The 27,215-nt window shown below is 39.8% G+C and overlaps 1 protein-coding gene across 1 annotated transcript in view; it reads right to left on the reverse strand.

Moving 5' to 3' along the window:
- Positions 1-3,395: 3,395 nt before the first annotated feature.
- SLC9A2 (solute carrier family 9 member A2) overlaps positions 3,396-27,215 on the reverse strand; it is a 34,044-nt gene continuing 10,224 nt past the window's right edge. Inside the window, exons 3-12 of the mRNA XM_054627665.2 lie at positions 25,662-25,912; positions 18,861-19,078; positions 17,249-17,451; positions 14,585-14,674; positions 13,230-13,300; positions 11,625-11,786; positions 10,956-11,052; positions 9,926-10,057; positions 7,890-7,980; positions 3,396-5,865 (exon numbers count right to left, since the gene is read on the reverse strand). Of these exons, the coding sequence (XP_054483640.1) occupies positions 5,495-5,865; positions 7,890-7,980; positions 9,926-10,057; positions 10,956-11,052; positions 11,625-11,786; positions 13,230-13,300; positions 14,585-14,674; positions 17,249-17,451; positions 18,861-19,078; positions 25,662-25,912 (1,686 nt within the window). The 3' untranslated portion in view covers positions 3,396-5,494. The remainder of the gene's footprint in view (positions 5,866-7,889; positions 7,981-9,925; positions 10,058-10,955; positions 11,053-11,624; positions 11,787-13,229; positions 13,301-14,584; positions 14,675-17,248; positions 17,452-18,860; positions 19,079-25,661; positions 25,913-27,215) is intronic.

Here is a 27,215-nt window from a genome sequence, read left to right on the forward strand (position 1 = left end):
TCCCCTCTGGAACCAGACAGAGGAGAGGAGAGAAAATAAAAGACTCGTGAGTTAAGGACAGGGAGAGATCACTCACTGATTACTTTAATGAGAAAAATACACTCAACCTGGAGAGATAATTGAATTTATTACCAATGAAAATCAGAGCAGGATAATGAGAAGTAAAATAAATCTTAAAAACACCTTCCTGCCACCCCTCCCTCCTTCCTGGGCTCTACCTCCTCCCCTGCTGCAGCACAGGGAGATGAGTAGTGAGATGGTCAGTTCCTCTCACGTTGTTTCTGATGCTGCTCAGAGAGAAGAGTCCTTCCCCTGCTCCAGCGTGGTGTCCCTCCCACAGGAGATAGTCCTCCACAGACTTCTACAACGTGACCCCTTCCCACAGGCTACAGTTCCTCACTAACCACTCCAGTGTGGGTCCCTTTACCACAGGGTGCACAAACGGACTGCTCCAGTGTGAGTTCCCCATGGAGTCACAAGTCCTGCCAGCAAACCTGCTCTACTGTGAGCTCCTCTCTCCATGGATCCACAGGTCCTGCCAGCAAACCTGCTCTACTGTGGGCTCCTCTCTCCATGGATCCACAGGTCCTGCCAGAAGCCTGCTCCTGTGTGGGCTTCCCACGGGGTCACAGCCTCTTTTGCACATCCATCTGCTGTGACATGCAATCCTCCAGAGGCTGCAGGTGAATATCTGCTCCCTGTGGTCCTCCATGAGCTGCAGGAGCACAGCTGTGTCATCATGTAATCACCATGGTCTTCAACACAGGCTGCAGGTGAATCTGCTCTAGGGCCTTCTTCCCTCCTGCACTGACCTTGGTGTCTGCAGGGTTGTTTCTCTCACTCCTCTCTTCTCTGGCCACAACTGCTTCTACAAAATAACTCCTTTTTTCCTTTTTTAATATGTTATCAAACACTGATTGTCTTGGCCTTGGCCAGCAGTGGGTCCACCTTGGAGCCAGCTGGCATTGGCTCAGTCAGACAAAAGGAAAGCTTCTGGCAGCTTCTCAGAGAGGGCACCACCCTGCTACCAAAGCCTTGCCATTCAAACCCAATACACCACTTCTTGAGACTTGCATTTCTTGTCATTCTTCTGAATTTACTCACTGCAGCACTATCACAGAGGTCAGTACCATTCTCATCTTCTGAGAACAAGTGGATTATTGAGCAGATAATGCAGCAACAAAATAGGAGTAGCATTGTTCATGACCTGGCTTGCTCATTACTTCAGGTTCTCTGGAGTGCCATTACATTCCTGCTGCTGGGAACCTCTATGGGTGCTGCCAGTGCCAATCTGGTTGTGGGTGTTGCAGGATACCCTTGGGTAAATGATCCTTTACAGCCTGGCACTTTGGCATTTGAAAACCCAAGATTTGCCTGTACTGTTATTGCTATAATATTGAAGACTAATTCAAAGAGCTGATCATGAATCTTGTAAGAGTGCCTGAACTTTGAGAATCAAATGATTGTGAATGGAGGTCAGACTGCTTTTAGAAATGAAAGAATATACAGCTTATTTTAAAGGGAAGTCTTGAAAAACTTACATTTTAATTTACAAAGAGAAATTAATTCAAAGTTTTAATTATTTTAAATCTCAGTACCAAGGAACTATTTTTTGAGATGTGCTCTACAGTAAGAACCAGTCTTCCATTCTGTCAAATATCTGATAAATAGGAGGTCTCAGAGAGGAAAATTGAAGTAAGCTGAAGTATTTAAAATTTCTTTTCCTTTTTGTGGCAAAAAATTACTGTTTGAAACAAAACCTGTGGCAATTAGGGTGCCATATTGATGCACATTAACAAGGATATTTTTATTGGACCAGAGCTCTTGTGGTACAAAAAAGCATTCCAGCATCCAATTTCAAAATCTTTCATCTTTTCTTCAGGGTGTGGGGGATGTTTGCAGAACTTCAACAGTTTTGGAAATGGTGACCTAAAGCATTTCTTGGAGGGTCAGCTGATGTCTGGAATTGGTGGACTTGGCAGTTCTTTAAAAAGTTGGTGCAGGGTGCAGTGTGTTTGCTTCCAGAGAGCCCAAGATACCCTTCATAACAGCAGGCATGTTATTTTGGCAAAAATTTTAACTTTGTTTTTCCATGTCATTTCTATGTGGCTTTAGTACAGAAGGATATTCTCTAATTTTTAAATTGTTATGCAGCAAGGTTTTCTTTTGTTGAACTGGTTTCAGTGGAATTTGCATTATATTTTAGTACAAAGTAGGACAGCCCTTAAAATTTTAGCTCTTTCAGCAAATTATTCTTGGGTTTTTTTTCAAATATCTGCCTAAAAAAAGGTAACAGGGTGTCTATCTCCTCTAGGCCTTGTTATACCTACTTTCTTATCCTAATTTAATTTATAGGCCTTTGAGGAGCTGAAGGGAAAATCCTTAAAACCCTAATTCAGAGTGGAACTGTATTTTCCCACTGTCCCTAAAACTGAACTTTCTTCATCAAAAATGCATTAAAATATCTGTACTGCAGAGTGTACTGGGGAGTCCATCTGGAAACAAAATATTTGTATGTGGCTTTGGCAAGTTTCCCAGTCACTTCTGAAGATCCGGTTTCCTTGAAAAAGCAAGAAACGTCGTCCTCCGTCAATGCATGACTTTCCCCATCAGATGGTGCTCGAGGACAGATTTATTGGGCATTTCATTCTCCAGCAGACAAACTCTGATACAACATGAAGGATGTCTCCTCTGCAGGCTCAAAAAAAGTGCTCATGTGTTTTTCCTTTGCAGGAAAGGAGGAAAAAAAAAAAAAAAGAGGCAAGGGTAAACCTCTGACCCAAACCAGAGTGAGAGTTGAATGATAAGGGCTAACTGGAACAATGCCTGTGCCACCTGCTGCTGTCATTGCTGCTGAAAAGGAGAGTACCCAGAAATCAGTTCCCAGACATGGCAAGGGAGCATTCAGCAGTAGTGGATAAGAGCCTAAAAAGGGTGGGAAGAGCAGAAGTGAGGAAGGCAGAAGGTTGCTCACAAGGACACAGAGTCCCAGAAGATTTGCAACTCTGTTTCACAGTGTGACCATGACGGAGATGTGCCTTGATGCTTGTATTCTGTGGATTTCAAGTGCTTTGAAAAGGTAAAAACATGCTATCATGTTTTGAAGCACCAAGAGCTTAAGACGTTATTTGATAAAAATGACCTTCAAATTGATGTGCTTGTACTATGGGGCACCACTTTAAGCACAAATAATGTGAGCGTGCCCTGCATTAATGGGCAACCAGCATAGCAGCAAGGTTCCTGAAACCTGCATTCATTATTTAAAATTGTGCCATAAAAAATAACAACTGTTTGAAAAAAAAACCAGTGAAAGGCAGCTCTCCCCAGACAGAAGCCAAATGCTTGGTCATTACCAGCACACAAACAAGAAAACTCCACAGAGAGTAAACTAAATGTTGATGTGCAACATTTCACATTTATTGATTTGGTCAGATTTCATATCGGCCTGATATAAAACAGCTAATTTAAACAATCTGATCTGTAAGGACAATGTTGTCTCAAAACTGAAATCAAAACTCAAGGCTTTTTTCTTATTCAAACATGATCCAAATAATGCAGTGACATAGCATTCCCTGACAGTTTTACAGATGAAAGTACTTTCCTGTTGAAAGACAAATTTAAATTTGTTTTCAAAACTTGCTGGTTTTGCTTGAACCCAAGTTTATTTCCAAACAGGAGATGATCATTAGAGGACAGCTAAGTATCGATTTCCACAATAATCATTTGTTGAGAATACCCATGAACATTTGACTGAGGATTATAGGGTTCACAGAGCCATTCCTCTGCAGCTTAGACTTTGCTTTTGCCACACAGCAGAATTTTCCATAGCTTGAACAGAGGAAAAAGACTAAAGGACCTAAGGAAAGAGTTTGGGAAGGTTTGATATTTCAAATACATACATGACATAAGTATGTTGGAAATGCTCTTAGAAGAAGGAAAGTCTTACATCCCTGCTTATCAACCCCACCCATGAACATTTGAAAGAAATCTACTTTGTGGTTTTAAAAGGAAACTCTGATTTTTAATAGTTCTTTCAAAACAAGCTTAAATAAAAAAAATAATCTTATTGCCCACAGATTTAGAAATGTGCTAATGAAAGAGAAAAGTTATGATTTCACAGTGTACATTCTTCAATGAAAGTTATCAATTTTGTAACAAGTAGAAAGAAAACTATTTCTGCATTGTACTGAAATGTGTATCTGTGCTAAAGCAAGCTCAGTACTTAGATTAAATGGGACAGAAAGTGCAAATTCCTGAGAGCTACAGTTAAGTATCATTTATTTTAATGCTTCCCATACGCCCTCAAACGGCAGCCATTGATTCTAGGATCAAGAAGTCCATGTTATTAAGGTGCACAGTGACTTCAGCTGATTCCAGGGCCCCACTGTGCTACTTTTCTGTAAAAACAAATTAGATGGAACATTTTTGTTCCTTGGAGTGCATAGCTCAGACAAAGAAAAGATTACCTTTCCCCTCTTACAGATGAGGAAACAAAAAGTAAAACAAATTAACCAGGGTCACAAGCATGAGCTTGCTTGAGTCTCAGTGGTCCCTGACTCAAACAGGAGACTGCTCGCTTTGTCTACGTGCAGTGCTCTGCAACTATTCTACTGCTGCATTTGCATTACATTGCAACCAAGTAACTAAGGTGCAAAAAAGCAATTTTCATTCAAAACATTATTTATCCACTTGAAGTTTTCTGGTTTTAGGCCTTCTGGTGTCCTGCTAAGCGCTCTCAGTTCTTGCTGACAGAAGTGAAAGCCAAGGTAATTCAGTTTTTCTTTGGTGATCCTTAGTACCTTTCAAAGGTAACATATTGCCAAAAATTCAGAAAGTAAAAATTCAAGCTATTCAGGTCTTTGTTGCAAGTCCTTTTTATAAGCTTTATTTGCAATTCCCCTACAGCTTGTTTCTTCTCTTCTTCCTCTTTTTCTGCATCAGAGGTCTTCGAGCAAACTAGGCTTCAGGAATATATTTATTCTTCTTTAGAAGTCTATATGATAGGTGCATTGTGCAATTTTCAGTGGTATTCATGTTGAAGCTCTCGTTAAAACAAGTATTATTGATTATAAATAAAATCTGAAATGATAAAAAGTTTGGGGGTATTTTTAAGAATCTATTCATCACTGGACTTTCAACAATGATTTCAACGGAAAACTGGATATTGAACCTTCGTGACTTGGTTCCATGAGAGATGATGTGATAAGGCACATTTCCATACTATTTTAACAGTGGAAATAATGTAATTAAATTAAAGCATTGCCATAAGTTATTTGTAAAAGAGATATATTATTTTTTGTATCTTTAACGTTGCATTTGCTGCAGTATTCCTTTCACTTAGTTAATGGAGTTGACTTAACTCAAATGGAAGTGGTTAGACCCAGATGGAGGCTTGTTTTGTTATTTTAATGGATCCCATAGTCTGATCAGATCATTGAGAATCCTAATTCAGTATGTCCATGGTTAATTATCAATAGTTCTCCTTTGGCTATGTTCAGTACAGCTGGTTCTCAGGCTTATTTCTCTGCCTGTCCCCTTGCGATGCCTGCCTAACTAACCGTGGTGGTGGCATAGGTCTGGCTGACCCATGGTCTGCAGTCAAATCTTCCCTGCTCAAGGTGCCAAATCTTGGTCTGGTCAGCAGTGGCTGCCTGAACCCAATGGATGGCTGAGGCAAGGTGCTTGGGTCCTGCTGCTCTCCTCGTCCGTCCTGGCTCCCGTCAACTTCGTTCTTCCACTCCACCCTAAACTCAGGTAATGGCCTCTGTTGTCTCAGTCTCTGGTCTCTCAAGATTTTCCCTGCTCTGGGCCTTAGATTGAGCACTGTGGTAGCAGCATCCAGCTCAGAGTCACTGCTGTCACCCACTGTTAATTGAAAACAAAAGTATAGTTTTAGGTGTAGAATATCACTGTTTCAGGAATTATCTGAGTAACAGCACACAGGGCCCTTGCAGTCATAGAATAAAGTTTCCCCATATTTTTCTATCTTCAGTGCTTTCTGATTAGACCCAGTAACAGCCTCTTAACTCTGCCAAAACAGGGGACAGATTTGACTTAAAAACATCCCTACCCTCAAAAGTGTGATTTTTAGACAGGCTTCACTCAGCAGCTGCTCCTTGATTGCCGAGGGGTCTCTTGATTGAAGTGACATTTCCCCAGTTCTGGAAAATTTCCAGTTCTCTGGACAGAAAAAACTGCATCTCTCTGAGCTTAGGGTCTAGTCCCTGCTTACATCCAAGCAGGATACCAAAATTAGATTTCTCAGCTCCACATCTCATGAAATCTAAACTGAGAGGCATTTCTAGAGCACAACATGTACAGGGGCTCTAGAAACTTGACTTTGGAAAAGGAACATCAATACTCTTACCAGGCAAAGGATCAGTCAAGATCAATGTACAGATGGGTGGAAATAGCCCATCCTTAATAAGGCTGAATGTAAGACATGAAAGAGAATCAACAGGGCAAATCTTAGAGGTTGCAAGTGCTGCAGACTCCTCCTCCCACTCAGAGCAGGGTAGAATATGCTCTAGGGAAAGGTGGCATCATTGCTTAGGGAATGCCCTTAAATGATCATTGCCAGGTAAATCAAGCTGGAGATAGTCTGGATGTGCACATGTGCAAATATTTTTCCCCAGCAGACTTCTTTAAAAATAATTAAGATCTTCATCAAAACTTGCACACTTGAGATATTTGATAATAATTTTAACAATAGTTTATGAATGCCTCAGATTCGTTTTTAGACTTAAATCAGATATGATGTTTTAAATATATCAAAGTAAACAACTGTGCAACTGTCATATGAACAAATTAGATTAGTAGCCTTCATGTTATTTCTTTTAAAAAGGTGAGGAAGGGGTCAACAAATATATCACCATGTAATTGTCCATTCACCCAGAAAATTATATATCAAGGCAGGTCTTCATCAGACTGTGTTTTCAGGCTTTTTCCCTTCTAAGTATGTCAAATAATATATTTTTTGACAATTTAATAATCTGGAGGCATATTTTCTCTTTAATTCTAGGTGACAGTAGGTGACCTCTGCAGACTAACTATAGAATAAAAGGCATCCTACACTCAGGAGAGCAGTGATATCATTATTAACAGACAAAAGCACAGTCTATTGTTAAATTACTTGGGAAGAGTGGAAAACTAATTGGGGTGGAGATCAAGAAATTTTAGAAACTCTGCACAGGTTTCTTCTTCCCAGCAGGAGATCCTTATGACATCTTGTCATGAAAGGAAATGCTCCTGAGTATGATATAAGCACAGTAATAAAACCAGTATCAAAAGTAATATATAGAATTGGGCAAAGTTTTCAATCAAATATTGTGCTCCAACAGATTTTTTGTTAGAACTCAAAAACTACAATTTAAAACATTTGTGAGTTTAGGCAGAGGAAAAAAGTTAACAATTTGGTTGTAAACCTTGTAAACCACAGCATTTTGAGTTCTTCATGAGAACAATAAACTAGATCTAATATCTAATGTCATTACCCTCTCTGGTTTGCTTCTCAGAGCAGTGTCCTCTACCCTGACCCCAGAGAGAAAAGAACCAAATAGGCTCATAATCCAGGAGGGATATCTGGATTATGGAATAAAGATGAGAAGAATGAGCCATGGCAGTGTTCCTGGTGCAAAAGTGCAGCAGGCAGTTCCTTGCTGACAGGAGATGTGTTGGGAGAACTATGCCAGTATGGGAGAGGAAGCGAAAACACCCCACAAAACGCTGCTGTCCAGGGCATTTCTCTACACTCACATTTCTACTTTAGGACACACTGTTTTAAATGCTATAGTTTGCTTATTTCTCTACATCATCCCTGGAAAAACCTTCCTTCTATGTAAGCAAAATGACTGCAGCACAGTAAGAGAAAAGCAAAAAAATGTCATTACCTCTGGAAGATGTTTTATTTCTCACTCGTAGTTTCTCTGGGAGTTTAGTGTTTTTAGGAAGTGAAAGGAATCTTTTTGTATTTGCTGCAGCCTGCATGCAAAGAAAACCAAACATTTTAAGTTACTGTAGGCTAGTGTACCTGCCTAATGCGTGTTAAGATACACAACTGAGGCTTGAACAGGTTTCTGTAGCTAAAGGGCTGGAGAGTAGTTTTGAATTAGGTAATATGTGATCCTTTACTACACATTCAGTGCTGATTGCTGGCTGAAGGCTGTGCTAACTAAGGTAAAGACTGAATAAACTCAAGCAGTTTAATCAAATGAAAAGCTAGTGAAATGCCCTCTGAGATCAGAGTTAATAAATGTATGGTCTCTAACCTCAACCTTGCCTGCACAGGCTTTCTTAAGGAAGGCAAATGCCACAAGCATGGCACTTCATGCAGCTTAAAACTTGTTTAAAACTTTTTATTAGCCAGCCGCAAAAATATGGGTGAGACTGTAGCTTGGGCTCAAGAACTAATCTGCATTCTGATCCTGCAAGCACTTTATACATATAAATGACTTTATACAGTTGACTAGTCACACTGAAGTTGATGAGGACATTAGGCACCAGCATGATTATTTACCAGTTCAGGGCATAAAATCCTTGTTTTCCCCAGACTAAGATTTAAAGGCTCTGGGAACAGACCACACTTCATACTTCTAGAACATGAGAGGTATTTTCCAGAACAAGTTGCTTTTTTTTTAAATTCAAAAGTTTCTCAAGGACATCCTTTCTTACATTTGCTACAAAGATTTTTAAAATCTTTACAGTCTACCAGCTCTCCTATGCTAATACCATTACTTGTGGCAGACCCAAAGAGAACCTGAATGGAAATTTATTTTCCCTTAGAGATTTTTCTTCTTTGGATTTTTATTCTTTTCCTCTTTCTCCTCTTCCCTCTGTGGAGGATTTATCCAAGAATAATTATTCTTAGAATTATAGCCAGTGTGTTTTAAAAAGTTATCAGACATCCTTTTTTCTTTCCCTGCCCCAAAAGTCCTGCTGAGTCTCCTCACTATTCCACACAGTAAATAATTTAATTCTATGAAAAAGATAACATATGTAACTGTGTTTGAGAAGAAAAAAAAACATTCAGAAAAGAAATCAACAGTCTTGTTGTCATAATTAACACCACAGTAGCTCTGGTAATGATCACCTATGAGACATTATCAACCTTTTGGAGACATTATTACAGCCTCAGGTGCTGAAGGACAACTGTACCAATGTTGATACAGTTCAGTGACTGTTTTAAGTCACTAAATATTCCTGTGACATGAAAATACATATTTACAGGATGGCTAATTTCCTTGATACCTGATATGACCCAAAGGATCAGTTTCCCTGCCTAATTAGTGTGCTGCATTCCAATATGGTTGGAAGTTTACAACTGCAGGATTGCCTCAGAGAGCCAAATATTATCATGTCACAGCAATCCTTGTAAGTGGAAGCAGTTTTCCTAACCAGTGTCAAAATCTGCAGGCCTGACTACATTTTATAAATACTAAAGAGCATACAATAGTTTTCAAGTTAAGAGCTTGCTCTGACTGATGTAGTCAAAAGTCCTCTCCTATATTTTGGAGTTTATTGTAAGTAGCTTTTCTATCTCAAAGTAATTTTTAACCTTTAATCATCCACACTTCATCAAAGTACTAATGGAGAATACTGATCATACCTACATTGTGTACAGAGCCTGTCCAACTTCTCTGAGGTAAAATTATGGCAGTAGATCCCACTCCCACATCACTTTCTACAAGCCTGAAGCCTTGCTGAAGGTGTCAACACAAATTAAGGGGCTCACGTGTGCAACTCAAGGTGTAAGTGTGATACTACATGTGCAGTTGTCTTCCAAATTCAGGATTTTTCCCTGCATGTCAGAAGATTGCTTTTTCTGCATGACAGTTAGCTACAAAGAGCTGCTTTCAATAGAAATTAAAATTAAAAAAACCCAAACAGACCAAAAAAAACCCCAAAAAACAACACAAACTGCAAGTACCGGTCTTTCCCTTGACAGGCTGTTGGTTTTCCTCAGGCTCTCCCGAAGGCTGTGCCGGCGACGGATCAGAATTTCTTTGGCCTGCTTCTCACTTGCATCTGCAGCCAGGCTATGTCGGTTGTAGGACATTGTCTGAAATGGAAAAGCAGAGGTCACAGCCTGGAAAGCATGATGTCAAATGTGCTGGACTACATGAACAGGGAAAAACAGGCTTTTTGCTTTAATAAGCATCATAAATCCTTGTGAACAAGATTGTATTGCAGATGATTAAGAACAAGAACAATAATTATGCCAAGAATGTTTTTATTCATCTGCTTCACAACTACCTGGGTTTTTGTTGGCTTTGGTTCATTTTTTTTAACCTGATGATATTTATAATGAAAGACAAAATGGAAGAAGCTGGCTTAATACCGTGTTTACCCCCACACTGTAGTAGCTTGGTCAGTATGTCAGCAGAGGACACATATTTGAAAGTGATGAGTCCCCTAGAGGGAAGTCATTTTAACATACAGCAAGCTGAAGCTTGCTCAATTTTTGAATGTTTTCCAAGGGCTCAGGCATTCAAACTACTTAGCCACAGGAGGACAAATGTGAAATGTCCTTTTGCTTTTATTTCACTATTTTTCCAGTTCATCATCTCTGCTCTTAATACAAACAATCTTACAACTGGAGGCAAATAGGAAATCTAATCCCGTATCATGAAGTGACCAATATAGCGATACAAGTAGACAGTGTTGGGTTGAATTGGCACCTATGGTCCTATTTTAATACTGTGGTTGCATCAGAGGTAATAAGACAAAAACATTAAGCCTTATCAATAGTATAAGATCAAGTAAGTATTTACACAGAGGAATGTGAATATACTAGTGTACATATGACAGGATATGGATTCAAGGCAACAGAGTTAAATAAGAGCATTATTTGTTATTATACGATAGAGCAGATGCACCAGTTCAAAGATGTGTTAAGAAGATAATCAGTATATTACAAGAGCAGTGGGATATTTATGTAGGCAAAAGTTCATCCTTACTCGGTGTCGTATTTGGTAGAGATTCTTTGTTAATATTTCTCGCATGTTTTCCATTTCAGTGGGAGAAAGGGGCTTTATCTTTCCTTCATGATAGTCACTGTGGCAGAATAAAAAAAAAAGGAAAATAGAGGAGAGGGAGAGAGACAGAGGATGTTTTTATTTTTATGGTCAGGAATGACATTTGAATTATTTCCTTTGTTAGAGGTGGAAACAACATTTCAAAACAACCAAGTAATAGGTGAAAATATAACATGTAGAAATGAAATCCTGATTTCATTTGAATCTGTGGTAAGATGTAAATGTGATAAAAATTACAGTAATTTGTCCACTGTATTTAGGTACTATTCAAAATGCCCCCCAGGCTTGCCTTGTAGCTGTTCTCAGCAGGCAGGCAGGCAGGCAGGTGTTCAAGTCCACCTCCGCTCTTCAGGGCAGATGGATGTGCCAGTGAGCAGCTGTCCCAGTAAAACCACACACACCAGAAGAACACAGCCCCTCACCTGAAGCTATAGGCAAAAGGCTCTTCTTTCACACCCTCTCACTGTTCTGGTGACATTAGGACACAAAGTATCCTAAGTCAAAGTGATGATCCTGCCTTACAGCCCGGGCTGTGAAATAAATTATGTGACCCAGCTGAGCTGCTTGGCCGTGCTGGCCTCGCTTGCTTACCTGAGAGACACCGATGATGGCACCTTGCTTATCATTCCACTCTCTGCCATCTCTATGGCATGCTTGATCTCTAGCTTCTTGTATAAAGAAACAATGCTGGACTTGGGCTGGTTCTCACGGATTAGAAGTCTTCGCAGGTATTTATTGTCAAACTTTTTAAACCTGTACATGAGGCAAACCAGCCCAACCAGTTAATTCTTACTGTGCACAGTTAAGGAAAGCCAATACATTGCAGTTAATAAAATTTTAAAGGACTTTATTGTCTGGGAATGTGTCTGTTCATGTTAACAACCTAATGCTGAGTAACTTAAGAAAGGGTCAATTTCAACTTTACTTCAGATAGATAGTCTTAATAGGTTAGATAGGTTAATATGTTAATGGGCAGTCTCCCTAGAAGCAACTTTAAACTTTTAGGTGTTCTGTTATTAGAAAATATTATTTTTAATTCTCTGTTTTCATCAAGACAAAGAGAACATTAAATATTTACTGTAATAACAAATAAAAGGCCAAAATTTGCATCAACTGCTTTTTCTTTGAAATTTTAGCCTGCTTTTGTAAAACTTTAGAAGTTGTTCCTTTCTCTAAAGCAACTGCACCCTCTTGGATGCTTTGTGAAAAAATAATGATTACAGCTGGTGTTGATTTTGTTTGTCAGAAAATATTTTGCCCTCCAGACATTCTGAAATTATTCTTGAATTTGGGTGTGAAGGTCATGAAGAGGTGGGACTCTCCTTAGCTCTGCAATCTTTTCATTAAAGATGTCACACAGACTGGAGGAGAACCAGGCTAAATAAAGAAAAGCTGCACCCATGTCACACATCTGTCAGGAAAGCATCCTCACTGTGTCACCCCCAAGTCATTTGGAAAGGGCTCTCCTCGGCCATTCCTGCTGGTGCTATTCTCTCTTTACATAAAACACCTAAATTCTTCTTGGAACAAAGACTAGAGGGTGGTGAGCAGTGCCCATGCTTTGGATCTAAATAATTTGGATGTGAAAGGAATTAGATCCAACATAATGATGATGGTGACGATTCAGCAGATAAAGTAAAAATATTAATTATTCAGGTATTGCCAGGGGTAATCTTCTTAACTGATACTAAGTCTTTAGGAATACCATCAAGAGCTGTGGAGCTGCCTGCCATTAGGACCTCTCATGTATCTCATGCCAGCTGCTGCCTTGATCTTTCTAGTGGAAATCCACTAGCTTTTGTATGTTTACTGTCAAATAGGAAACTAACCCATCACTTAACTGCCCAAGGAAATACAGCTCGCAAGAGGACAGCTGGGTGGGAAAAAAGGCTCAGCAGACATACAGGAGATGCTCTGCAACAGTCAGAATCATGCACCCTCAGAAGGTACCATCCTTCACCCTGGGATCAGAGGGCTGCCTTTCTTCCCAGCTGGAGATTCTGTTCTACTTGCTTGTGGTTTAGTAAAAGACATTGTTTTGCTACTTTCCCTTTGAAACCCACATGTTCTAAAAACAACCATATGCTTTCAAGAATAAATGCTGAAAATGAAATTTGATGCCCAACAGCCTTTGTTTGTTGCTGCAGAGCCATTTCAGCCTCTCCTATATAATAAAGTTTCAAATGCCATTCTTACTTATCTCTCCAAAAGTTGTGACCCCAGTGTCCACACACATCTTCAATTCCAGTCTTCACATGGTCAAAGAACTAAAGGAAAACATTGGTTCATTACATAAACTTATAGACATCACTTGCCTTGTCCTTAGACCTTATTAGTTTCCAACTTACTTTAAAACAGAAACATCTAGTCACAACTCAGGACAATGCTTCAGTCCTACCAAAAGCAGTTCAAAGCTTAAAGACAGAATCTGTTTCTTTACCTCTGAATCTTCCTTAGCTCACAAAAGGACAGAAGTTAGTTGATGATTTCCTCAATGTCAATCTTGCTCACCTCCTGCCTGAAACTAAAGGTTTTTCCTATATTTTCACTTACTTGAAATGCCCTAACCACTCACTGCTATGCCTGAAACTCCCCCAGGCCTGACAGTGAGGCAAGTATAACTTTGTGGAGAAGAGAATCTCAGTGGACAGAAGCTCCCTACATCAGCCCCAGCCCCTCAGGATGCACAGACAGAACTGAGAGCCAGCAATAGGTCCTGAGATCCTATTTTAGGAATTTGTATCATCTTAAAGCATCCTGTCCACCTAATATCAGAAACATACACTTCCTGAGTCTATTACCAATAAGGAAAAACAGAATCAGTTCAGCTAAGGTCTCACTTGATCCCAGAGGCAGCATGTTTGCTTTTAATTCAGGAACCATCATAGGGGTTTCTCAATCTCAGGGAAAAACCCTGGTAGACATGTCCAAAGGATAAGTTCTAAAAGGAGAGACTTTTAAATGCCTAGATTGGCTTCTTTCCCAAATGTGGCCCTTACTATTCCTCCCATTTGAAATTTCAAACCACTTGCCTCAGGTATGCTGCAAGGAGAAATACATTCAAGATGCATGGCTAATAATCTGCAACAATTGGAGACACAAATGTACCAAACATATATCCATAAAAAAGGCTGATGATGTAAGAGTTTAGTAACTTTAAGAGTGTGTTTAAGACAAGTTTGCATTTGTTTAATTTGATTAAATCAAATGCAGTATAATGCAATTAAATAAAGCCAAAGGTTTCCTTATGTAGCCGAATTATAAAATAACATGTATCTCATGTGTGAAATAAACTACAGAAAGTTAATTTACGTCTATATCTGAACAATTAAGAAAATGAGAGATTCCAAAATAAGGATAGGTAACAATAATTTCTGTAATTGCCAAAAGTTGAATATAAGCTTTACAATTATTGTGCTTACTACAGCTATCAAAAAGAAATCTAGTACACCCACTGCATAATACTGATGCTGAATGCTTGTCTGTCTGAACATGACTAGGAATTTCATCTATACAAGGGTTTCACCTATGATACTGAAGCTGCAACATACCCTGTTATAAATCTCTTCACTGACAGCGGGCTGCTTTTTATTTGACCTTTTGACATCAAGAAACTCCACGAGTGGGCGGATTGTTATTCCCTGTGAAGAATAACAGAACACAAGAATTATAAAAGTGAATTCATTCCTTTGATTAGCAAGTTTTTCACTTAGCTATGAAGTCCTTGTCAGCTCAAACTCCATTAATGCAACAGGAGGAAGAAAGGGGCACCCTAGAACTGAGAGCTCCAAGAGGGTCAACCTAACAGAAACTATCAGGAATACATCACCTATCCCATCCATAGTAATTCTAAACTTTTTTTTTCAGTTTTTTTATGTGTTAGAAAAACATGAATTAATAAACTGATTCCCTGTAATTTCAAAATGAACATGTAAAGTCCTTTTTTAGTATTTACATCCAAAATAGGTATTCAAAGATACGTGAACAGTACTATTATGGATATCTAAGATCATGAAACTATAGGTTTTTTGTAAATATGTATCCTTGCCTGTCCATTCTCAGAGAAAGAACAAAGAGTTTTGGCTATTCCCTGAATGATATAATGGTTTTCAACAAATATTTGTGGAAGAATTAAGATAATTTGTTTACTTGTACAGACACACTGGCACAGGGGAGAGGAATGAATCTCCTGTGGTGTTGAAATCAGTCCCTACTATCCCAGACACCCAGGTCACATTTCTTTTCGTAAATGAGTCGAGCTTTATTTTAAAAGTAGTTAGGTTTCTTTGCCCCATTGCTCATAATGGAACACTCATCTTGAATCTTATTGTTCTGATAATTAGAAAGCTGCTTCTTAATTGCATCATGGTCACTGTGTACCACTTTGTTCTTGTGCCAACATTTGTCTTTTTAGTTTAAACAGTGTTCACTCCTTCATATAAACAGTAATTATATTCCCTCTTCTCCTTCATCTTGTTAAGGCCAAGGAATCCTGGTGTCCTTTCCCATGACAGGCTTACCAGTCCCCTGATCACTCCAGAACGTGCCACTATGCTCTAATGGAAATACCTGTCACAGTGTGTCCTAAGATCACATTTGCCTCTCTTCTGTCCCCACTGTATCACTGACTTAAAATCTACCCCATTACCAACTAGTACATCTGCATCTTTTTCCCTTTCTATTTTTTTCCAAATCAAAGTTCCCATTTCACAAGAGAAACTCCTAGTAAGAAAGTCCTTGCAAGAACACATTTGCACATATTACTGCTCAATTTCATTCTGTTCCTTTCATATTTGCCCTCAGTTCTTTCTACAGGATACTCTATCTCACTGTCACCCTGAGAGCACTTTTCAAAATCTGTCATCAAGAAACATCAGCAACAAAAACTCCTACATCTACGTGCCATGGTCAGTTAACAAGAGTATTAACTTATCCTTGAGGAATTCCTTTAATAATATCTCATCAGCCTATTATCTGGCCAGGGAGGTTGAACACTTGAGCAGGTGCCCAGAGAGGCTGGGGTATCTCCATCCATCAATATATTCAGAACTCAGCTTGACATGGCCCTGAGGAACATGATCTGACTTGAGGGCTGCTTTGCTTTGAGCACAGGGTTGGACTAGAGACCCCCAGAGATCCTTTCTGACCCAAAGGACAAATTGCTTCTATTTCCATTTAAAGGAGGAACTGTAAGCTCCTTCCTCCTTCATTTTACAGTCATCCTGATGTCAATCTAAACCTCAGTTTAATGAATAGTTACACTAACAATCTCCTCTGTAGCCCCCTCCCCAAAGATTTTACTATGTTCCAGTTAAATGAGATTACCCTAGAAAATAAACTGCTGTATGAAAGAATGATACCAATTTTTTCTTTGATAAATCATGTTGCATCTCACAGCGCATGACACTTATCTCCATATTTTAAATTATTCTGTATTTCAAAATTAGTTTTCACAGCTGAAGTCAACTACCTGACCTCCACCTTGCCCCTCTGCCCAAGCATGAGCACAGATGCTTGCTTCCCACAGCAATTTTTTCCATGTAAAAAGCAGAGTAAAAAAATTCTACTTTTTTTTCCACAGATCTGAAATTTCATTAATAGCAACTCACATCTCTCTCACTGCTCTGGATAATGACCAGTCTGATATGTTTATCTGATGGGCTTGGCCTCCTCCACATTTTGCAGGTTTCAGTCTCTTGCTCACCCTTGACGAGGCCTCCATGGCCAGCTGGTCATCAGAGACAAGTTCATCATGTCCTAACACACACCTGGTGCTTTTTTAGGGCTGTCCAGCTGGTTTGCAGCATCACTGCCTAACACCCAGACTCCAGTTCACCTGTCTGGGACCTCAGTGTCTTTAGCTCACTGTGCACTATGTCCAACACTGAACTTCTGGGTGAACGCACAAATTTAAACATTCTAGGAAAAGTAATTAGTGCTGAAGCTGTGCCCAGATTATCTTCTGTCTCTACTCCAACCTCACTAGTCTTAAATACTTAGTACTACTTACATGTTAGCATAAGGACTTAATATCTGGCATACTTTTGCTACCTGCCTGTGGTATGCATAGCATTTTTTCTACTATGACTACAGCAAGTACCTTCAAGTATGTTCCTTACAGTAATTAAGTTAGAAAATTTCATATTCTATCCATTAGAGGTACTTATTTACAACACGTCTGAGAAAGAAGTAGTTCAGGAGGAGAAAGGAATTACCTGAATGAAAACAGTAAAGAATATCACCACAATAACAGCAGTGATGAACAATTTCTTCCTGGGAAACACAGCAGGAGGAAGCAGAAATACAAGTGAAAAACAAATTGCTCCTCGGAGACCTCCATAGGCAATAATAAATTGGTCCTTGAAAGTGAGAGGTATTGTCCGGAATACATTAATGATCTGAGTCAGAACAAAAACACCTGAGGGGAAAAAACAGAAATACAGAGAGGATGGGGGGAAAAAAGGGAACTTCAGGACTAGCCCATGATGCTAATATTTGTTTAAAAATGCTTCCATTTGCTTCTTACCTTTTATTTGCTTCTTCAATATATGTTATTGAAGAAATGAAACATTACTTAGCAGCTTGAAATACCATAATATTAAATTAAAAAGCCTTAGGAACATCATTTTGAACATATTTAGTGAGCTAAACACCTCGAGTCAGCTGGACTTAGGACCTGAAGTAACTAATAGATGTCTACAAGACAGCTACCTGCTAGACTGCACCTCTAAAACAGCAATAATTCTCTGTGTCAGTATAGACCAAGACTCCTAATTGCTTTTCTAACTGCATTTGAGGTGATTTTGAAAACTGGTTTGTCTCCACCATCAATCTGTGCTTTGAACCCTGAAATTCCTGTTCATTCAATTTTACTCACACAGACATGAAGGATGCAGGACTGGGGATGGGGGGACAAGACACCGGTGCATGCTGGTGTACCTTGGAAAAAGGTTCCAGGGATGATTGGAGTAAAGGAATAAAGGCAGGTGAAGGGAGCAAGCACAGGGGGCAAGAGCTGAGTGGCACTCAGGGTGTTTGGCTGCTTTTCAGCATATTGATTCAGCATATTGATTGTGGGGTGGCAGGTGCAGTAGTAAAATACTCCAGGTTTCTGCTCTGGAAGGAGACTTGGGAGCTGGATTAGAGCATGATGCACCTTTACACATGCAGGGAACTGAATCATTAGAGATGAAGCTGGGGAGAGGAGCAGATTCAAGACCTACCAGCCTGCCCAGATTCAAGACCTACCAGCTTAGCCCTTAGAGCTAAGCCCTTTGCACTTAGCTCTCTAGGTAAAAGGAAAAGAGTAGTACTGTACATTCAGGAGGGATCGGTTTCTTACAGGAGTTTTTCTTTACACTTCAATTACAGCATTTCCTGGTTTGATACTATTCTTGTCAATGACTGTAAAAATCCCAAAGCTAGTAAACATAAATTATAAACAAAACAAAAACAAAGAAAAAATCCCACAAACAAACAAGCAAAAAAAAAAAAAAAACCCACAACCTTTTTAATTCCTGAATGACTGCTAATTATTTTTACCAAAAGTTGCTCATTTGTAAATAAATGTTTACTTAAATACATGTATTGTGATTAACAAGCAGACTGCCTCTCACTTTAGGTAAGTAGGATCGGGGCAAAACTGATTTTTAGGTTCCATTTTAGGGAAAGGTGGAAGCTGACCCTGTGATATAGGGCATGTTACTAATACAAAAACCGTTCCACAAACTGATGGGTCTCTGTCTAATTTTTGGCAATTTCTACTTGATAAGAAAGAAAACATTTCACTTGCAAAGAATACTGACCCATAGTCAGAGACTTGCTTACCCAGTGCCCTCCAGATTAAACAGAAGAGGAGGGTGAAGCTAACAAAGGCCCAGTTCCACTCATGGTTCTTCCCAACTGTAGACACACCCATGAAGATGAAGATTAAAGTCTCACTGACACTGCTCAGCATCTTCATGAAATATTTTATCGTTGTGTAGGACTTCTGAGAAACATTTTCCTCCACGTATTTATTCATGGTCATGGCACAAGCTGTAATCCTGAAAGGCAAATATTATCCCATATTTCATTGGCTTTAATTTTTTTTTAGCCTCTCTTATATCTATATAATATTATTAATTTTCCATCGTTTTCTTTAAAATGTAAAGCATAACTTATTTCATACCCAATCTCAAATTTACAGACTTAGTGAACCTACAATTTTGGGCACAATTTTTTTTTTCTGCAATGGGAAGTTTTCTGAGCAGACATCAGTGTATGGAGAGTTTTTTCACATCCTAACTGCACATGATCTGTGCAGGGGTCACTCCAACTCTGTTTTGAAAGGGGCAGAGATGAGGAGAGACAGGGACAGCCTTGGAAAACAGGAGTTGCTGCATCTCTTGCTGCTGAGGGACATCAGACAGGGTGGAAACTGCATATCCTGGGGCAGGGCAGGACTTCCCTCCTTCCCTACCAGCAGCTGTCCAACCTCAGTGGCAGTGACAGTAGCCAGCTCCCTTTCCAAGCAAAGTAAGCAGCAAGGCTACAGACAATTTGTCATCCTTCACCAGTTTAGACCTGCTCTGCCTGCACATAGGGCTGAATAGGAGAAAAACACCACCAGAAATCACACTGGTGCTGCTGCACATTTAAAGCATCTACAAATGAATGAAATGGGCATCTCAGCTGATACATGAGAGAAAAGAAAGGGCTTACTGTAAATGCATCCACAAGTCTATTTGATGTCTTAGCAGAGTTTGTTAATCCTTGGGAAAAGCAAGGGGGAAAACATTACTGGTTGTACATCACTTGCTCAGTGTGGCTGTCCACAGTAAAGGGATGGCTGAGGAGCACTCAGCTACATGTTTACAAGTTTAAGGGTAGTTAGCAGACTGGCTGGAGGATAACTTCAAGGTGGTGTCTCAGTGTAGGGAAAGACAGTCTGAGCTCACTAATTATTATCAGGGAGGACAACTAAGGCAAGATACATTGTGAAACAGCTGTCATTCCTGGTTCTACTGTCTAGGGCAACAACATCTGCTTTGATTTCCCAGTGAAAAACATTATTCACATCCATGTATGGGTTCTCAGTCAAACCCACAAAAGTTTGTGCTAAAACGTTTCAGCACACTAAATCTAAACAAAGAAAGAGAGCTGTACTTACATTGTCTTTCTGAATACAGCCAACTTGTCTAGGCTTATTTATTCCAGTTACACCAGGTTTTCAGATATAAGTATTTGCTAACATAGGGGATATTTCTTCATGCTGAAATCTCTACACTTCTCTCTCTCATGGGACAGGAGGGCATGTTTGCTAGCATCTCTGAAAATTTCTGTTGAAACCTCCCAAATCTTGTGGAGATTTCATTGCAGAAACTCTTCTGCTAAACCTGCTCTGCCTCTAAGCCAAGAGCCCCATCTCTGAACCACTCTGAACCAAACATCTCTGAATGTGAAGGTAAATGGGAAGGCAGATTGGGGCAGAGCTCAGAAAAACCTCACTGACCTTATGAACATACATGCCTGGGTTCTTTCTTCTAAACAGGGGATTTAAAAATTTTTTTGCAAAGCAGGAGGAATCCCAGAAGCAGCAGTAATTTCAAAAGGACCTCCATACAGTGAACTTTCTTTGCATTTTGCAAGAGGGAGTCTGTAGCAGCAGCTCAGGTTGTAGCCACTGGCAGACTGAACACATTGATTAATTAAAGTTAGTTTTCTCCAAAAGTTCCACTCTCTTACATGGAAACACATCTACATCCCCAAGGTGGCTGGGCAACAATAATTCTGAAGGACAAGTCTGGGAGGACATGTGGACACTGGGAGAGGACAGCGTACTCTGTTGACCTCTCCCAAGCAGCAGAGACCCTGAATATATATCAAAGTGAAGAAAACCCAAGGAAGAGGAGGAGCTATGGGACAGATGCAGTCTGAAGGGGCAGATAGTGTCTTACAAATACAGGCAGAACATTGCACCTAACCTGCTCTTCACCCTGCACTTTTGCCCACATTGGTGATGGAGAAGGATCTAGTCAGCACAAAATAAAATGCCCATTGACATGCAAAGACTACTCCATCCCTAAGCAAAGTCCAAGTCTAAGAAGGATGAAAGCCTCACTAAGACTATCCCAGACCACCATCTATATTCAGTAAATACAGATGTAATATATATTTACTGATATATTTACTGATATAATTGTCAGCCCTCTCCTCACTGTCAGCTGATTTCACCATAGTCCTGAACAGAAATATCCTATGTGGTCCACAGGTAGCATGCTGCCTGGGAAGCAGAGCTCATCCTGACTACACAGGCTCCACTGTGGAAGATGTAATGTAGATTTCATAAGCATGCAAGCCTTCTCCCTGAAACACTCAGTAGTTAAGGTAACATTCCTAGTTTGAGCACATGGTTAGGATAACAGAGGTGCCAATACTGACAAACTGATGATGCTTTCCATAGCTTTCCTTCTTGTTCTGATCTTGCCCAGATTGTGGACTTACAACAGATCCCACATTATGTGCCTAAGCAATAAAGTGGGAGAGGACCTGGCACACACATAGATTTTGTCCTGACAAGAAGCAGCAACTTGGTCAGGACATGCACTCAAGCCCAGAAGCCTTCAAACACTCCCAGGTTCCTCAGTTTATACACTGTTCTGATGATCAACCACAAAAGTACATGCACAAATCTTCTCAAATCCACTTAACACTTTGACCTGCCAAAAGCCTCATAATCAGTGGCAAACTAGCTCTTCACTGCACTGCCACAGCCACAAAGATGTCAGCTATGCCTGGGTTGTGACAGCTCTCCTGTGTGCACAGTGCTTATCTGCACAAGTGTAACCAGTCTGGCGCAGCCATGGCACTCACTGGAGCTGGCAAGTGCAAAAGAGCAAGAAGGCAGTGGGTGGGCTGGAAAACAGCCATTTCTAGGCCCACAGTCATTTTAGAGTCCCAAAGCAGCAGCTTAGTGCCCTGAAGCATTAGGACTGTCAGGTTTGCATCAAAGGCACAAAGAAACACGCAGTACTATTTACTATCTTCTTAAAATAAATCGTTTTCATGATTATAGTAATTTAGGAAAGCCCTGCAGCATGGGGAGCAGGGGATCACGCTCTGGACATGGTTTGTTTTTGGAACCTGAGGTAATGGAGACACTGTAAATGGATGTCTAAGATAAGAATCTGTCACCAGATTAATCAGAATCCTTGCAAGCTGTAACTTAAAACACCTACCGTGCTTACCCACTAGAATTTAAAGGGACAACACTCTTATTTTCAGTCACATTTTGCAATCATTCAATTAGTGTCAAGCAACAGAGGAGTTGGTTCAATGCTACAAGGAACAGAGCTACACACAACTTGTTACTCCTCAGATAAGTAATATTCCACACCTAATCACTGCTCACTTGGAATCAGGTATCTCTTTAGAGTATTTATTTACATGAGAAAAAAATGTTGAAGTCTCCTTCATTTGAAAATTGTGTGGGGATATAGTGTTAAAATTTAGTATAAAATCAATGTCTTTATGCAAGGTTTTATATAGATTATTATAATAAATTCTTCACAAACTAAATTTTTACTGTCACAATGATCAAAGCCAAAGCTTAGATGTGTTTTATTTTACATTTTGTACCCACATACATTAATTCTGGCTTCCAATTCTGTGACCTGAGTAGCTGCCTTGGTCAAGAAGGGGAAGGGAAAATACTTCATTGCAATTAACCTGCAACATTCTGTACTTCTGAAGAATAAAAGTCTCACTGTATAAACAGTACAGTTTCTGTCAGGACTGCAATAAACTAGGCCACTGGGTCCAATCCTCAAGTTTCCTTGACCTACTAAATTTACAGTAGTTTCAATGTTTGCTCCTTTCAGTCTGCTAATTCATTGTTGCAAAAAAAAAAAAAAAAAAAAAAAGAAAAAAAAAGAAAAAAAAGAAACCTATATTAAAACTTCTGCTGCTTCACAGCCTTTATGAGAAATTAGTAAGCAGAAAATGCAGCATGGAAGCAAGTGAATAAAGTTCAGATTTGGATCTCTATGTTTTATGGCCACGATCCTCATTCATGCCCAGCTCTAATTACAGTAGAAACTCTTTCCTCTCCTTCTGAAGAGATTTTCTCCCTGCAGCTCCCAGGGACATGGTTCAGTCCCTTCACTGTTGCAGCCAGGTAACCTGGTGCAGGGGTTATACACGGACATTTCAAGAATCATTTATCCTTAGAATGAGTACACAAACTTATCAGAAGAGGGACAAGTGCCTTTCCTTCCCTTCTATTCCTCTGCCAGTGAATTCCTACTTCCCCAGGAATGAGGCAATCTAAGTATCTTATTTATTTGGTAACACTGTACATTCCTGCTCATGGCCTTCTCCTAAAGTATGGTACAGCATGTAACCACAAGGTCTCACTGAGTATCTTTATAAACCTGGTTATGAAAGAAGTGGGAATCAGTAGTTTAACAGGCTCATGTGGATGTGGGTGAAAAAGGGGAGACCAGGCAATTATTCCTCACAGGCTGAACTGTAAATGGCCACAGAAGCAAATAATAAAATAATTATCTCGGTTGTAAGGGACATTCCAAGGTCATTTGCTCCAACTACCTGCCCAAAGGAGGGCTGAGTTTTAGATCAGACCCATGATCTTACATCTGGCAGTCGCTGCACAAAAATGACAGGGAACTCTGGTTAACACTGGTGTGTGTTTTTGCATTGTGACACAGAGCAAATTACTTTCTGTAGTTCAAAGGCCAAAGAAATGTGACAAGAACAGGGCAGATTTACTCCAAGGAGATGCAGAGATTGCAGGAGCTCCAAGGCTGTCAGCAGCACTGCTGGGTAGGGACAAGCTTTAGGGCTTATAGCAGCTGAGACCCTACAAGGCAGCAGAGAGCCCTTCTGTCTCAGCTGGGATGTTACTGCTGTACACAGTTCTGTCAGCTATCACAAAGTATGCTTAGAGACAAAAACAGACACAACATTTTAAAGATAACTCATTTTCTACTGTGCTGTTTGAGGGTGAAAATACTTTGTGTCTCCTCTTCTGCTCTGCACCCCTTCAGGGGCCACTGCAGAAACTAAAATGAACAGGTTGTTAGTGCTGTGGGAAGCACTGGTGTGCTGGTGGCAGGCACTGGCATGTGGTGGGTCCCTTGACCAACCAGCAGATCCACCATGCCCTATTCATTGTATCCTGGATGCAGCAGGTCCAAATCAGTATTTTCATAAACACTGCCTCAATTTTTTCCATGTACAGTTTAGCCACATGTTTTTGGTTTAGAAACCCTTTAAGCATTTGATCATAGGATGTCAAGGACATTTGGCTTTAGAGGTGGAGGAAACTAGAAACCACACAAATGCTATGAATAGAAGCTATGGAAAGAGATGGCACATTTATGAACTCGGTCAAAGTGGATGCATATGTTGCTTTATTTAGGCTCATATCAGAGAAAGAAACCCATGTAATCTTTAGCTCTTTACTTGCATTAAAGTTCCAACCCCTGTTGTTTCATGGCATATTCCTATTTTTATACTACTGAAATCATCACCCATAAGTTTCCTTGCAAATTGCTTCCCAGCCCCAGAAAACCTTATATTGCCATACCTATAATAGTAAACCTATCTTCACTTGCCTAAAAGATAATAATCAGATGAGGTATTATCGAGTATTAGTGACACTCAGCAGCAACATCTGAGCTTACACAAAAAGCTCTGCTCCTCGTGCCTGAATGACTCATATTTGCCACTAGAACAATAAAAAGTCATTAAAGAAAGTTGACTTTAAAAATATTACTTGGAACCAGAGCAAAATATTTAATTATATCAAATGTCATGAAGGCTCTTTTTAATGTTGAAGTTCTTACAGTATAAACAGAGTGAAGAGAGAGGCTGTGATCTTTTTTTACTGAAGACGAGGAGTGAAAGACCAGAAGTGAAAATATTTGAATCTGTTGGAAGTGGGAAGAAAAATATTATTTTATACATAATGATGTATACAGAGAACATTGTAACACAAAAGCACACGTATCAAGATACTAAACTGTAGGATTATATTACCACTGGACTGCAAAGTTTACATTCACCCAATCTTTACTGTGCCTGTAATCCAGCAGAAGTTTTCCTTAATGATATATACATTGTCTTCATTGAATGGTATTTACTGGCTGCTCACATGACTAACTGTTAAACACAGTTTCACAATATATTGGCATCGAAAGTGAAGTTCCCCGCTACCACTGCCACTCCCTCCCTGCCACCATTGCCCCTACATCACCGTGGGCCAATCCACACCCATGCCCTTATGAATAGTTGAAGGGTCACATTAGGACACAGGTCACCAAAGTGACCTGGGTTAAAAATAAGCCCACTGAAAATACAAGTGAATATTTTTAACTTGGAACATTTCAAAGATACAGCTTATGATGTGATGCCATGGGCAGTTTTAGTGACACAGCTGGTGTGGTGGCAAGCTGAGAATGCGGGGCGGAAGCGGGAGGGAAGAGGCCGGAAATCCTCAAGCCAGCAACTGTGCCATGCACTGTGGAGCAATGCCACATGGCAGGGTTTGCAAAAGCTGATCCTCTCTCCAATTCCCTTTGGCATTCTTACTTGGATGCTACAAGTACTGAAGTTTGTGGTACTTACGCCATGATGCCCGAGAGATGAAACATTTCGGCTGTTATGTATGACAAGTAACTGTACAGGAAGACAAAGAGTGGCTCAATCACTCGGATTTTATGGGTGAAACGGGTGGTAAAGGCTGCTACAAATCCCAAAAGGATTCCAATCAATACTCCACCGATCCCCACTATAAAGAAGTTAGCAATCCCAGCGAATATGTCAATAACCTTAATTGTGCGCATCTGGCAGAAAGACTTGAACAAATTGTACAGGACCTATGAGGAAAAAGAAAGCACATTATCTTTGTGAACTATTCTTAATTTCCCTTCATGCCATTATGTTCCTCTGCTTAAATGTTGAACTTTGAATTTCTCTATCTAACTTGAATTTGCTTTTTTAGATATGCTGTTATTTATATCTGGCATGTTATTTGTCATCCATATATATCAGGGAGATCACAAAAGACACATAAATATAATTACCCCCATTTTTGCAAAGGGGACAGATTTCTTCACTCATGCCACTCTGAGGGCCAGGAGCATAAATCTATCTAATTCTTCTTTAAAATAATTTATTTTACAGAGCTCCTAATGTACATTTCAGATTTTCCCCAGACTAAAAGAAATAAAACAGAAGGAGAAAAAAAAACACAGTTTCATAACCAGTGAAAAATCAGGTTATTTTCAAATCTGTTTGCTGTACATGACACTGAGAGGTAGACTACTAAACTAGACCACGGATGCATCTAAACTGCTGGGGTAGGAGGGGATGTAGAAGCAGCTGGGGATGGACTGTCACTACCTCAAGGAGTAAAAGAAACATGGTATTCATTAAGTCAGTGCTCTTTCTCAAAATTCTTGACCATTAGGAATCCAACGATTTAAAGACTGTTCAAAATATTGAGTATTTCTAGAGATTTGGATTTAGTTGCCATTAAAAAAACCTGTTGCCATGTGTTTGTCCAGTTTAATTTTCAAAGCATTTATAACCATCCTTCAAAACAAACTAGGTCAATGGGACTATCACATTTCCTTAGCCAGAGACCCTTTTTTTTTATACAGGAAACAGAACAATCTAAAGACCACATTTCTCTAATATACAGTGTTTTAATTTCTCCAAAACAGAAACCAATGGAATCAATTACTCTTAAAAAAGCTTTCAAGGATTGCCCCATCTGCAGATCCACTTGGGAGATTGAACCATTCCGTGGTGTTGCATGTATGCCCCCAGCCCTGCAGTACCAGGGTGGCTACACTGTCCTCTTGTACAGAGCTAACTTTGGTCACAGCCACCTGCTCCTACCACAGTGGGTTCACAGACTAAACCAGTGAAGACCAGTCATCTTAGACAGCTTGCAGGAGTTAAATCTCTGCTTTCTTTCTAGACTTCTTAGTACACCAAACAGGTTTCTCTATCAGGAATGCTATTTGAGATCACAATGTTTTATCAGTACTTGCATTGTGCCAACAAAGTAGTTGTTTGAGTAGTGGCTGTGCAAGGATTTTTCATGTTTGCACTCTTGTTCTCTCTCACAGGACAGAACATAAGCTGTTCAGCCCTTCCTAGTCAAAACTGGCT

The sequence above is a fragment of the Agelaius phoeniceus genome, chromosome 2 (genome assembly GCF_051311805.1).
Source record: "Agelaius phoeniceus isolate bAgePho1 chromosome 2, bAgePho1.hap1, whole genome shotgun sequence".
Classification (NCBI taxonomy): Eukaryota; Metazoa; Chordata; class Aves; order Passeriformes; family Icteridae; genus Agelaius; species Agelaius phoeniceus.